General features: G+C 37.4%; 1 protein-coding gene and 1 long non-coding RNA gene across 4 annotated transcripts; one reads left to right on the forward strand and one right to left on the reverse strand.

Annotated features, from left to right (window-relative positions):
- Positions 1-370: 370 nt before the first annotated feature.
- LOC113342218 lies at positions 371-4,705 on the forward strand. 2 transcript variants are annotated; one of them, XR_003356515.1, is made up of 5 exons: positions 371-643; positions 797-869; positions 1,590-1,732; positions 1,842-1,879; positions 3,802-4,705. It is a non-coding gene; the product is annotated as an uncharacterized LOC113342218 (long non-coding RNA). The 2 variants fall into 2 exon arrangements; XR_003356516.1 differs by lacking the exons at positions 371-643; positions 797-869; positions 1,590-1,732; positions 1,842-1,879 and adding an exon at positions 3,429-3,674.
- LOC113342217 lies at positions 926-3,213 on the reverse strand. 2 transcript variants are annotated; one of them, XM_026586829.1, is made up of 4 exons: positions 2,406-3,213; positions 2,164-2,339; positions 1,902-2,004; positions 926-1,768 (listed from the first exon to the last, which is right to left on the reverse strand). In XM_026586829.1, the coding sequence occupies exons 1-3, from the start codon at positions 2,981-2,983 to the stop codon at positions 1,904-1,906; spliced, it is 855 nt and encodes a 284-aa protein (XP_026442614.1). In that variant the 5' UTR covers positions 2,984-3,213; the 3' UTR covers positions 926-1,768; positions 1,902-1,903. The 2 variants fall into 2 exon arrangements, with proteins under 2 accessions (XP_026442614.1, XP_026442613.1); XM_026586828.1 differs by having other exon boundaries at positions 2,164-3,213.
- Positions 4,706-14,399: the final 9,694 nt, after the last annotated feature.

The raw sequence follows: 14,399 nt of genomic DNA on the forward strand, positions 1-14,399 counted from the left end.
GTAGTTACATAATTTACTAGTAACAATAAGATATTTTTGTTACTACTAGTATAGTACATATTAATATGCAGCATCACCGTATTGATACTACTAGTATGTAGTAACATAGTACTAGTAACATTTACATGTGTTAATTAGACCTGGAAGGGTGTTTTAGGAATTTATAAAATACACTTTATAGTCTCCACGAAGCTTTTGAACTATAGAGTAAATAATCTAGTCCAAAAACATGAAAGTAAATCTTTTCCACGGGTGGACTAGCCATTAACCGGGTCTGCTAGAACTGGACTGGCCAGTAATTCCTACATATATGGATGTAACACAGTTGATTCTAATCAATAGATACTTTCCTCTGCTTCTTTGTCTTCCTCGTATTTCCACTGCAATACAAACATCAATTTTTCATGTTTGTTGAGTACATTTTTCATGAAATTTATTCATTCCATGGAAACTGCTCTCAGTATGTTTTCATTCCGCTGGGAATTTAAGGAATATAACAAGTTATAATGGGTGTCTATGCCTATCTCTATCTCTTTCTGTATATACCTAAACGAGGGTATACCAAAAACATGAATATGTAGTTTTTACTGGAATCGAAACCAATGAAAAACAGGATCGATCCAATCGCATTGAAGCCCTAGAGGTCAGCATCCACGCCACCGCCCCTAAAATTTTGGGTTTCTCTGATAGAAATGCGTTGATTTTGAAAAATTTATCATGTTTTAGCCACCCCTGTATATTTCATGACAGGGGATTTAGTGGAAATTTATAAATAACAAATCCTAAAATCTTGCAGGTATCCACCAGAGAGTAGAGTGAATTCGAATGAATCCGTTACTAGAACAAGTGCGGATTTTGTGAAGATCCCGGTAAGTCAGTAAACTTCATTTTTGTTTTCCTTTGTTTGTTATATCTACATTTCATCTTTTTGACAATTACAAAATATTTAGGAGTATTCTATACATATTTTCCATGTCCTGAAAACACAACCATCTCTCTTTCAAATAATCACAATTTACTCCTATAAACCACTTCCTAAAACCACTACTTCCATTTCATCTTTTTTACTCCAACATCCTCGTCGAAAAACACCCTTTCCAGATGTAATGGAATGAAAAACTAACCCTATAGGTTTCCTCAAAGCTTTGATATAGTTAATAGATTGTAACACTTAAATGTATGAAATCTCTAGTAATCTCATCTATCAGTCTATTGAGCACATGCTTCTCCACATCCCTTACGACTTCCTCTTTTTCAATACATGAAAACATTATGTCACTCCATCCAAAATCCCACATACAGTTTACGACTGGATTCTTATTTTCGATGTCTTTCTGGAGCAAATAGTGTAGGTGGCTTGCTTCATCTTCAATGTGTTCATTAGCAGAGTACTTATACGTTTCAAGGTCCTCACTCAACTCCTTAACCAAGCTGTCCAAGCATCTAACCTTCTTGGACCCAACAGAAATGCCTAAACAAGGATTGCAATTGAGCTCTTGTATTTTTCCTTTCCTTCTCATAGTTTCGTATCCAGAGTCTAAAAGCAGTTTACTATCTTCATCTTGACACTTGTTGGTACTGCAATGAAGGGTACCTACAGGAAACTGAAATCTGAAGAGTGCCACAGCTGCATTAAGGAAAACTCGACTCCTAAGAAGTATTTGCTTGAGGTGATCTTCATTTGCTGGAGCTGACCCTAGTATTTCAGATTTGGGCCTCTCCTGCTGTAAAGGTTTAGCAACATCTATAATGCTGCTCTCCTGTAAGGCTGTAAGATCAAAGAATATTGTTAGTTTTGTTGTTCTTGTTCTTCTACTACACTTTATAGTTATACTGAACAGGAATGCTGCAATGGAACCTGGATGCTGAAATCATGTTGGTGGGTAAAAGATGTAGTTTACCTTTAATTTGAATTGAACTGTCTGTAGACTGAAATGGTAGATCTTTGGAAAGCAAAACCACTGAAGCTTGCAAAGGTTTGGAAACTTTTGTGGTCTTTTGAATCTGCATAATAGTAGAACAAAGCTTAGATAACAAAATTAACGAGCACATGAGTTAGAGATTAACTATGTGCACAGATAGAGGAAGTCACTAAAACCCTGCATATCCTCTTGATCCTATAAGCTCAATTGATGTAATGATATAAATAATAGGACAGCTTACCTTGGCATTTGCATTGATGGTCTTCGTTTAGCATTTGGTATTCATCTGCAGTGGAGTAGCTGACAGAGGGTGTCACTCTAGGAATTGTGTGTGTAGCTTCCATTGATATGGGTGATTGGATGTTTGCTTCTTCCTCTTCTTCTCTAGTTAGCATGATGCTTACTTGTGCTACATTCCTCTCATGCCTTCTCTTCTCTGGTTCTTTCAAAACTGAAGCCGGCTGCTTTAGTGACATAACTTGCCTGTCAGGGGAGTCACTGCCTAATTTTTTGTTTAGTATTCTTGGGGGCATGATTTTAAGTAATTCAGTACCTTCTACCTTATTCTGCATCAGTTTGATGCTAACAGGTGTCATAATCTCAACTTTTGATATCTCCTCATCGGTATCTCTATCTGTCGGAATGATCCTGTGGTTGAAATTCTCTTTTGCATGTTTCCTTAACTCAGGTTGGAGTATAATAATATTTTGTTGACTGATTAGATCTTCACGAATGCTCCTCTTTATCACATCATCAGGTTTATCTGGGTTTTTACGAACTGTGGCAGGATTCTTATTTGTTAGCTTCTGTTGCAAATCCACGACATCATAGATTGACCTTGATGCGTTTACTTTTTGCATAATCTCAGTTTCTTCTGGATTTTTCGGATGCAGCTTCCTTTTCACGGTTATCTGTTCTTTAGCTGCTTGAAGCTTTGAGTTCTTCGACTCCGATTTCCTGAGGTTGTACCGTGGCTGACATGGGATATCTTGTTGTGGATTTTCTTGCTTGGTCGATGTCAATAGCTTGTCGTTTGCATTTGTCCTCTCTTTCTGGAGCATAGTCTCCTTGGTTGCTGCTTTTTCTTGCTTTATAAATACTGGTTCTGGTTGATTACGTATCTATTGGGGCAAGTGCAATTCATCCACAAACACCTTCTCCTTTGTGTCCCCATTCCTTGTGTTTTTCTGTTCCTTCATATTTCGTTTATTCTGCCTCGTCTTCTTTTCCTCTTCTCTCGCTAGAGTTTCAGAATTTTTTGGCTCATTAGGATGTGATTTCTCTTTGTGAACCACTCTCTCGGAAGTCTCATTTTGCCTAACCAAGCTTCTGTCAGCAATCTGGGTTTCCGAGTTGTTGGTTGGCAGCACTTTTGGCTCATATGTGCGCTAACGAAGTTTATCATTATGCATTGTCTCGGGTATAATTTTTTTTGTAGTTTCGTGCAATGATTTCATAGAATTATAGGCTACAGATGATTCTTGCTTGATAGCTGGGTCGTATAACCCTCCAGCTTTTGATTATATCAGTGTTGGAAACTCTTCCAGACCCATAAGTTTTGCAACAACATTTGATAGTCTCCCCCTTTTCAGTTGAGAGTCTGAACGTGAGTGCTTATTTGAGTTTGTCAAAGTGATGGTGTTTGCAATTTCGCCGCAGCTGGCTGAGCGTCTATGGGAAACGGTTTCACTTGAGGTAGTAGGAGCCTGTTTTGCGGAATTGATCTTTTGGGGTTCTGTAGGAGAGTATAAGGTTAACTGCTTCTGCTTTATGAGGTTGCTCTTTGTAGTCTGTAGAACATCTTCGGCAGAGTTTCTTGATAGTTTATTGAAAGAAAGCTTTGGTCGTTCTGATTTCATCTGTTTGTTGACTGTTTCAGTGGTATGACTGGGATCCTCTTCAACCTCCAACAGTCTTGTTGTCCGTTGCTTTCTTTGAGGGATAACCATGTTCTTGGAAACTCCTTGCAAGTTTACAAGCATTCTTAAGGATTGTTCCAAATCCATGGCTCCTTTGAGGAGTTCGTGCCCGATTTCAACAGAGAATTTTTCAGAATTTAAGCCATCATAGCAACCAGTGAAGATTTGATTCAGCTTCTCCGCACCATTCGAGATCTCTTGTATGTGCAGAAGTGAAGGAGTAGGAAATCGACCACTTGAAGGTATATCTGACCTTCTATCCACCTCCACCAAATCCACTTTTCCAATGTGATGCAGGAAAGTCGTCGAAGAGTTTTCTGATGACCCCATCCTCTTGTGTTTCCCGTTGTTCTTCAGCGCAAAAGCAAGTGCCATGGACAAATCAGCTACATTTTCAGAGCTACGATCTCTGCCACGACCTATTAGCGTAATCTGTTTTGAAGATTCTTTTGTAGAGAATGATGAATCTTGCCCCTTATCATACCATCCGTTCACTAATGGCTAGTAGAACCAATCTGCAAACGCTAACCAGCTTAATAGCTTTTCGTATATGGATAAAAGACTCGTGAAAAAACGAATAAGAGAATAATGAAATAAGACAAAGAAAGTGAACAACAAAAGAACAAAAATGAAATGGATAAACTTACACTTACGTAGGGGTTTGTTTCTTTTGATCCTTGAGAAGCTTGCTTGAATTTTCGATATGTATCTGTCCATTTGAGTTTTAAAGAACAATGTGTCGTTATGAAACACGAAATGAAAATGTTACATTTGGTTGCAGATTTGTTCAGGGGATAAGACTTATCATGGAGTTTTGTATCGAAAACTTGCGAGTAAAAACTAATTTATAGGTTACCTTGATAATCTAGTCGTTATTAATTTTCTAATTGTTGAACTCTTATCCAGGACTAGTCATCGCATATTTAATTAGCTAAGTTTTGCACAGTTTTCATCTCTTAGAGATTACCTGCAGATGTCTGATTCTGATTTGAATCTTTGGGAGTCTGAGACATAGCCATATGTTCTTTCCTCCGACGCAGACATGCAACACTTTCTGTGTGAATTCTGTTTGCCTCGACATGGTCGATACTTTACGATCTACTACGCTTGTCCAGGTAGCATATGACGTTAAATTTCTTCACATTCTCGGTGTACTACTCACTCCAGATTGCATTAGCTGGAAATGCCTTGAAATTTCTTTTCTCTATACAATATTGGTTGTAGTCATCTCATGTAAAGACAATGCAATGTTGAAAAATCTATGTTTGGATATTGTTTTTAGAGGTAGGGGGAGCAAGAAACTCTATGTTTAGAGTAGTATTTTGTTGGTAGAACAGTTGAAACGCTCCTATCAGGAGAGAGGTGGGTAGTCTTCTCTCTGTGTACAGTGGAGAAACTGAGTGAGTGATGTTTTTTTTTTTTTTTTTTTGCTTTCTTTCTTTTCTAAAAAAGATTGACGTGAACGTTAGCTAAATACATTAGGTTTTCAGTTGCAATGTTGCTACTACTGATGATTGTGCACCCAGACTTTTTTTCTAATCTAAGCAATGCCAGTATTTTCCAAAGAACTTCTCCTACAAGCTCGTTTACTTCATTTTACTCGTACATATCCAAGAAATTCAACTCTGCCTTGGATGGAAAGGATACCTTTTACCTTTATTTGTTGTACAAAAGAAACCAGACTAAAATACATGGGTATATATATATATATATATATATTACCTTTGATCTTGTATGTGTCAAATGATATGGACAATTGGCATACCTGAATCCAGAAAAGAGACAGTCCACCAGTGTGTCTGGCTCACATACTAAATCTAAAAGCCTTCCAAAATGTGTAAATGACACTAAATTGTTGTGGTTGTTTCCTATGAAGAAGTTATTTCCTTGTATAAACTTCAGGTAGAATTTCAAATTACACCTATGTGATACATAGGGTTAGAAGACAAAATAATTTGGTTGAAGCAACCAATAAGAATCCAATATCATGTAAATTTGTATGACCACAAACTAAATTTCATTTGGTTTTCATAAAGTTCTTATTTTGATTCTTTTAGGTGGTGGTTGTGGTTGTTTCAAGGTAATTGTCTACTGGCATGTCTTGGTCGTAGTTTGACATTTTCTATGTTTAACTAGACTAGATTAGGCCGTGTCAACTAATCCACTCTCTTATCATCAAGAGAAAATAAAAACACTAAAAAGAAAAGAGACAGCCACCGAATTCAGAAACGGAACGAAATGGTCGTCGTCAACACCACCACCACCCTATGCACAGCTTAAAAAAAATATTAATTCTGTTGCATTAAAAATAAATAACTCGACCTGGGTGAAAAAGCCAGAGATCTTAACCAGGATGGACTAAAAAGGAATAGATACAAGTTACTTGACGAAAAAGAGATTGTTGAGGGTAGCGCGCTAGACGAAAACGAGGTCGTAGACGGTATTGTACCATGGTTACGGTGTTTTTTTCTATAAGAAAAAAAATAAAGACAGGCCTTACTGACTGATTACAACCCTAACAGGGTCCAAATCCTTATAAGCAGAGATTAAATGATGTAAACCTGAAGAACAGACATCCATCCAAGCTAATCAATTGCTACATCATCATTTCAAAATTTGGGAAGCAAAATATCCTCTTATCCTAAATAACATAAGTAACACTAACACCACAGTAACAAGTTTTAAATGGTATTGTCTGGCTTGTGGAGAAAAAAACCGAATCAAATAACAATTTGGTAAGAATTATTAGGATCAAAACATGATCCAACAATTTCTTAGAGCATCTCCAATAATGGGTGTTAAAAATATTACGTGGAATTTTTATTAAGACCCTTATTTAGGAGGATTTATACATAAAGAAAATATAGGAGCAAAGCTCAAAGAATTTATCTATTTATGTTTTTTTATAGATAAAAAAGAAAGTTACTGGCAGTAATCCGAGATTAAAGGCGCATCCCATAGTTGAGGACTTTGTAATCTTCCTCCGACTATATACAACCTTTGGAGGTCAGGAAATTCACCCTTTTAAAGGTTTGACAAAAAACTAATTCAAAGTTTTGAAGACACAAAATAAAGTTTTCCATTCTCTCATTGTTTCTCCAACTTGTTCTTCTGATCCCACCTTGGAGAGCTTTAATGATGTTGATGTTGCTTCCCAATAGGTTGAAAGATCTGCAAAATAGTTGGGATGTCCAATCTAAAGCTTCTTGAACTGCTTGGCATTCACCTTCTTCCCTTCCATGAGCTATGATGCTTCTGGCTCTCTTGCCAATGATTTCCCCTGATGGTCCTATAATACAAACACCAAGCCCTGTTAGACCTGTAAGGTTGTCAAAGGAAGACAGACAAGCAAATGAAACTTTTTCACTTAGGGGGTGGGCAGTAGTAACAGGTCTTATATTAACAATTGGGTTTCTCAATTTGAGAGAGTCTCCTAGTTTCAATCAAATAAGTTATTATTAGTTTTCCTGTTTGTCTAGGACAGGGAGTTATGTTTCTAAAAACCATGTCACACCTAGACTTCCAAATAAACCAACAGATGGTAGCACACAAATCAGCCCAGGAGCCCCACTGAGTAGGATTATTATCAACACAAGTAAGCCAGAAACCATTTTCTGATACGCAAGTCATAAATAGCCACACCTTCATAGTTCAACACTCTAATCTCAAACACCTTCTTCACTTCCCTCCCTAAGATCAACCCTTCTCCTTCACCTTGTGACCGAATTGAATCTGGAACGACCATTTCCAATTTTAGGCCAGAGTCTTACAGATTGATCTCTCGAACCTAAAAGCATTCCCATGCAGTGCATTTGTTTAGGGTTTGAACTCGTTTCTCATCAACACACCCCAAATTATCAAAAACAGCAGAATCAGTTTTTACCCTCAAACAACCAACCTACAAAAGTAAAAATAAATTTGACTATAACTATTATCACTCTTATTTATCTTCTTCTTCAACAATTTTATCTTGTTCTTCATCAATATCCTTTTTCATTAATTATAATACACAACAAAATAAATTATTTATTTTTTTATATCGTTTAATTTACTAAGAAATAAGGGAATAACCTCTAAACTATGGGTTATTTAATGTCTGGTACCCAGCAAGTGTCCAACACCTAGCTTTGGTACCCCAACATTTAAAATATTAATGGTTGGTACCTAGACCAGTCGTTGACCGTCAAAGTCGACATTTGACCATCCTATATTTTGTTTTTTCATTTTACTTTTATTGAAGTATTATTATTTTACGATTTTACCCTTAAAGAAAAAGGGTTGTCTTTTTCCACATCTCTTACGCTATTTGTTTTCTTTGTAGCCTCAATTTCATTCTACTGCTTTTGATGGAAAAACAAATTTCATTAATTTGTTCGACAGAGTTTTACAGTACATCGATGAAGAAATTACAGTAATAAGTACAAATAATGATAAGATTTCCTAAAATAGAAGAAGTGATAAAGAACATTAAAGGTACCCAATATATACATATATTTTCATTGAAGATATCGATGTTTTCCTAATGGTTACTAACTTCATATTGAACTATTTTTATTTTTGAATCTTTAATTTAGATTATTTGATCTTCAGATCTTGAATCTCCATTGAAATGAGTAATATGCCCTGAACATCTTAATCAACATCATCACTGTTAGCCATAGATCCTGGACTTAAATGTTTGGATTTGCGTCACGCCGGAATGAAGCATCCTTGATGATATACCCGTGTATATCTCTGAACAAATCGCCACAAAGGCTATTGAAATCTGTTAAGATAACATATAATAAGAAATCATAATGGCAATAACAGGCCATTAGACTATCACAACAAAAGAAATAAAAAAGAAAAAAGAAATTAAACCCTAGATTGTTGTACATCTTTAAATCAACGATTAAGCTTTATTTAGATAATATATCCTAATACTATTGTTGCAAAATCTATCATGAATCCTACGAATCAAAATAGATTTGACAAAACAAGATTTATATAAAGAGAATTTAGTTTTTTGTAAAAATTGAAAGAGAAGAAAACCGTGATAGAGCATTATTAGGACAAAACGGTTAAGGAATTGCAGAGCGTTTGATTTCAATCTACTACTGACTGGTACTTGAATCAGTTACTGAATTATAAATGACCCAACAGTTCGTATCCTTCCATAATCGATAACTACTCTTAATCTTCTTCAAGCTCCATCGATGATCATCACCATCAATGGCAAACACCATCATTTATATGATATGACTAATTAAGATGTTAAGAAAACAACGTAAGGATTTAGTAGTAGAACGTGAAAAAGTTATATGCAATAGATTAAGAAATCGAACACAGACAGTATATAAATGTAAACGAATGAGCTTACAAATTTTTGCACATTGAAAAGCCAACGTAGTGTAAACACCCAGTTTTCAAATATAAGCGAATCGGAAGTGGATGGCAAAGAGCATCTCCATAACTCCACCTAAACCATATTCCTTCACCACTCACACGGATCTCTTAACCAAAACTTTGTATGCGGGCGTGGTTTGAGAGTGACTAAGAGATGGGGAAGAAATTTTAGCTTATTAGGATGAATTTGTAACTTTAAGCATCTTTATAATAAAAGTTTGATAAAACAAAAACAAATTTGGTCAAACATTGATGATAACGGTCAACGGCAGGTCTAGGTACCAATCCTTAATTATTTAAATGTGAATTAGGTACTGAATATTTGCTGAACACCAAACATTAATTAATCCCTAAACTATTAGTATCATGGAAGATTCCACCACTAAACTATATGGCAAAGTATTAATATATTAATGGATAGTATTAATTGTGTAAAATAAATTATGGAAGTAATCAGTTTATTGATGAAATGGGTTTCAGATCACATAATCAAAACACGTCGTCCAGAATTTGACGACTAGTGATTGTTTTTGAATTTCAGTGACATATAAGATTGTCTGAAACAATAATAGACGTTCATAATTTGGAACTACAACTTTCTTAAGTTTTAAAATTTTATTCGTCATAATATGAACACGATTATCAGATACTGGCGTGTCTTTGATACCTACAGATATATTAGTGTACAACTGGAACAATGGGGACGATGTGTGTGCGGATATCACAGTCGTTTCTCCTTTTACAGGTGGTGGGGTGCGCACCTTTGTTCCTGGTAAGGCAGTTGATGATGTTGTCACTCGAAAAAGAACCAAATATTTAGAGAAGTGTACTTCTCAGGATTTTGGTCTTGGCGTGTTGGATTTTTCTACTTTAGGGGAGTTGGGTAGTGACACTGCGGAGTTTCCGAAAAGATTGTGCAACTATATGGGTAGCCATGATGCGAATGTCATAGTGGGGGATTTTCTTTTCCATGGGATTGGAGTTTTCATTTAAAAAGGGATTGAAGCCCAGCTTGTTGTCAGGCTTCCATCTAACTCTTGTAATTCTTTCTCTCCTGATGAATAAAGATTTTTTTTTAATTAAAAAAAGATCACCAACTTAATAGGAAAGAAAAGGTGTCGCTTGTGGAAAAAGTGGATGATACCGGTAGGGGACATGGGTGCTAGAGTTTTAGTAAGATGAAGTCAAATTATTTTTTATTTTTTTGAAAAGAAGAAGTTTCATTATTAATAAACAGGAACTTCTCTTGGGTAACGAGTCCCCACCGAGTCATTCATAACAATTACATTAAGGAAATCAAGATGAGTGTGCTCCCATATGTGGGTTGATGTTCTGTTACTGATTCCAATCCCGTGTTGTAATTGTTTTTTGCTGCAAAGTCTGCAAGTCCATCCGCCGCTTGATTCGCTTCCCTATATGTGAGTGTTATCACATAAGCCTGTAGTAAATGGAGATGTTGTTGTATTTCTTGTAACAAAGTTCGTATGATCCAAAGTGCCTCAGAGGGGTCCTTCGAGACAAGTGTTAACAGCGTCGTTGAGTTCGTTTCGAGTTGGATGGTGTTCCATTCTTTGAGGGCCGCCATCCTCACAGCTAGTAGTAATGGCCATGTCTCTGCCACGATTGGTGTCGTTTTTCCAAGTGGTGTTGCCATAGACGTAATCACTGTACCATGTTCATTTCTGCAGATCCAACCCGCTCCAGCCATCTCTGGTTCTCCTTGATTGTTCATTTTGGACGCTCCATCAGTGTTGATTTTGAGTCATTGGTTCTGGGGGGCCTTCCATTGAACCCAAATAGTTGTCGACCTTTCCCGTTGTTGTTGTTGTGTAGCGTGTTGGTTGCAAATATTGTGTTGGACTGCCCATTTGTATTCCTGGCTGAGGAATAAGGCTATATGAAATATTTGTTTCGGTGTTTGCACTATGTTGTTGTAGACCTTAGCATTTTTTGCTAACCAAATATTCCACATTGTATAACAAGCCAACGTGAAATCCTCCTTCCTTGTGTGCATTTCCAGAAAAGACTCAAAGTTGACAGGTTGCTGTATCAAAGCTGGTATTGTTGTTCTTCCACCTAACCCTTGGTTCCCAGATTGGCTTCTAGCGCAATGTTGTTGCTGAGCAATGATTGTTGGACACGGTAAGGTGGTAAGGCAATGATGTTGTAAACATTGTATTGGTTGGCCAAGCTGTTTACATGTCTACACATCATTTCCCAAGTCTCCCTCGCTCGTGGGCAGTTAAAAAGGCAGTGTTGCACCATTTCTGGATGTTGGTTGCAGATAAGACACATGTTGGAGGTGGTTATGTGTCTATAATGCAGAGCATCAAACGTTGGTAGACCATTGCGGCTGACTTTCCAGAGGAAAAGTCTGATTTTTTAGGGGCAGTCTGCTTTCCAAAGAGTGTTGTACTTTTTCTCCATGTTGGTTGCACTCATCTGTGGAGATTGGTTGGTTGTTGCGGTTGTATTTTTGAGAAGCATCGCATAACCGCTTTTAACCGCGTACTGCCCCTTTTTGGCATGAGGACAAATTGGTTTATCCGGAGAAGGTGGATTTGGGATATGAATGGCTCGTATTGCACTACTGATGCTAGTGGGGAAAATATTATCCAACAATTCAGTATTCCAATTGAAAGAGTGTGGTACCATCAGAGAACTTACTAGGTTGTCGCACATATGACCTAATAAAGTTTGGTATACTTTCATGCAGTGGTATCCACTTCTCTTTAATAGTAGTAGAATTTCCATCCCCAATCTGGACTGCAAAATTTTCCTGCACAAAATGGGATATTTTTGTAATATTTTTCCATGCCGGGCTGGCATTTGCCTGTGGAGGTTGCAGTCTTCTCAAGATCGATTCCATGCCCAAGTATTTGCTTCGATAGAGAGTGTTGCATATTGTGTTTGATTTTTCATGAATTTGCCAGACTCGCTTTCCCAAAAGTGCAAAATTGTGTTTCCTGGCATTTCTGATTCCCAAACCTCCTTGTTTTATTGGTAGGTGAAGCTTCTCTTTGCCTACCATATGCAACTCCTTTGTCGCCTTATCATGACCCCAAAAAAAATTCCTCGCAATCTTGTATATTTTTTGGTGAACATGGACCGGTAGCAATTGCGTTTGCATAATGTGATTGGTTGTAGGAATTAGGCTTGAGTTTATGAGTAACCATCTTCCCGCCTGGTTGAGACATTTTGCCATCCACCCTTTCGCTTTCCTTTCCAATCTTTGAAGCAGTTGAGCAAAAATTGGTGACGAGTTTCGTCCAATCTTAAAATCCACTCCCAAGTATTTAGGAGGATTTTCCATTGTTGGAATGTTGAACATCTGAGTCAGCCAATGTTGAAAACTTGGAGGGGTGTTTTGGTGATATATAATGACCGATTTTTGTAAGTTTATTGCTTGTCCTACTGAGGCAGAGTAGCTGTGTAACACTTTGTTCAAGTTGTCGCATGTTTCCTGATTCACTGAACAAGAAATAATCAAGTCATCTGCATACATCAAATGAAGAATTGGCGGGCTGTTTGACGAAATACATAACCCTTTCAGTTTTCCCGCATTTTCCAAAATGGCCAAATTGGTGGATAGGATCTCAGCGCACAAGATGAAGATGTATGGTGACAGTGGGTCACCCTGCCTGAGTCCCCTTGTTGGCTTGGTGTGTCCCTGTGGATTACCATTAGCATACGTCACTGAAGTTATACACAGCATGATGTATTCCACAAACTTGGCTGGAAAACCTAGTGAGTTTAGTGTCTGCTTGATAAAACCCCAATCTAGGATGTCATAGGCTTTCTTGATGTGCAGTTTCATGGCAATTTTTGGGTTTTTTGTAGGAGGTGAAGATCGGATGTGATGAAAAATCTCAGTGGCTATAGCTATGTTATCATGAATTGCTCGATTAGGCACAAAAGCACTCTGGTACGGAGTGACAAGGAATTGAAGAATTGGTCTCAACCTATCTACCAGTAGTTTGGAAATGATCTTATAGACCACATTGCACAAGCCAATGGGTCTATAATCATTAACCGAAATTGGGTTATCTGATTTTGGTATGAGGGTAATATTTGTGTGGTTAAAAGGGTTTTCAAGTTCCACATTTTCAAAAAAATTGGTCACAAGGTCACAAATTTGAGGTTGAGTTGTATCCCAAAATGTCTTGAAAAACTTACTTGTAAAACCATCCGGCCCTGGAGCTTTCTCAGAACCGATACTTTTCAATGCTTTGTGAATTTCCTCAAAGGTTGGCGGCTTCATTAACTGGTTGCAGTAAAATTGTGAGATTCTAGGTGTAACTTTGGCAAACAGTTCCAAGTCTATCGTAGCTGGTGCATCCACGTATTGTTGTTTGTAGTGCTGTATCATTAGTATAACTATTTGTCTTTGGTTGTACACCCATCTTTGGTTAGCATCCTGGAGCTGGTGAATATGATTGATTCTGTTGTTGATTGTAGCTTTTGTATGGAAAAATCTGGTGTTGAGGTCGCCATTGTTCAACCAATCAATTCTAGCTCTTTGTTTCCAATATTGGTCATGACAGTGCAGTAGCATGAGGTGCGAATTCCTAGTCTCTCTTTCCTGTTGCAGCCAAAAAAATAGTTTCGTGCCTGTTGTTGTTGCACATTTGGACTGAGCCAGTTGTATTTGAAATTCCGCTTCTTTTAGGAGATCTGGTAGATGCCCAAAAGTTTGTTTGCGCCATTTTGCAAAGCCAACGCAGTTTCTTGCATTCTTGTAAGAAGCTTCTGTCCTACAGAGGCTGCCTCCTCTTGAGAAAATTGTTGTTGTCAGGTTGTAAGCACCACGTCCTTCATTTGTGGATGAAGAAACCACAAGTGTTCAACTCGGAAATGTTTTGTGTAATTTCTTGCAATTGCTTTTTCATTGAGCATAAGTGGAGCATGGTTTGATCCAATTCTTGGGAGATGTCTGAGAAGTGATTGAGGGTGGTTATCTAGCCAAAGTTGTGTTGCAAGGCCTTTGTCTAGCCTTTCCATGATGAAGTTACCATCTATTTGATTGTTGGTCCAGGTGAAAGAGTCTCCCTGAAATCCTAAATCAATAAGGCCATGAGAGTTTATGAAATTATTGAACAATCTAACCTGACCATTGGTGACAGGCCTGCCTCCTTTCTTTTCTTGTTGGTCAATAATTTCGTTGAAGTCTCCC

The sequence above is a fragment of the Papaver somniferum genome, unplaced genomic scaffold, assembly GCF_003573695.1.
Source record: "Papaver somniferum cultivar HN1 unplaced genomic scaffold, ASM357369v1 unplaced-scaffold_35, whole genome shotgun sequence".
NCBI classification, from domain to species: domain Eukaryota; kingdom Viridiplantae; phylum Streptophyta; class Magnoliopsida; order Ranunculales; family Papaveraceae; genus Papaver; species Papaver somniferum.

Bases quoted from the DNA above. Each gene is read 5' to 3' on its own strand.
- LOC113342217 (XM_026586828.1), bottom strand. From the start codon at position 2,983: ATGCTCCAGAAAGAGAGGACAAATGCAAACGACAAGCTATTGACATCG. The intron at 2,005-2,163 runs GTAAGCTGTCCT...ACTATTATGCAG, and splicing joins CCATCAATGCAAATGCCAAG to ATTCAAAAGACCACAAAAGT.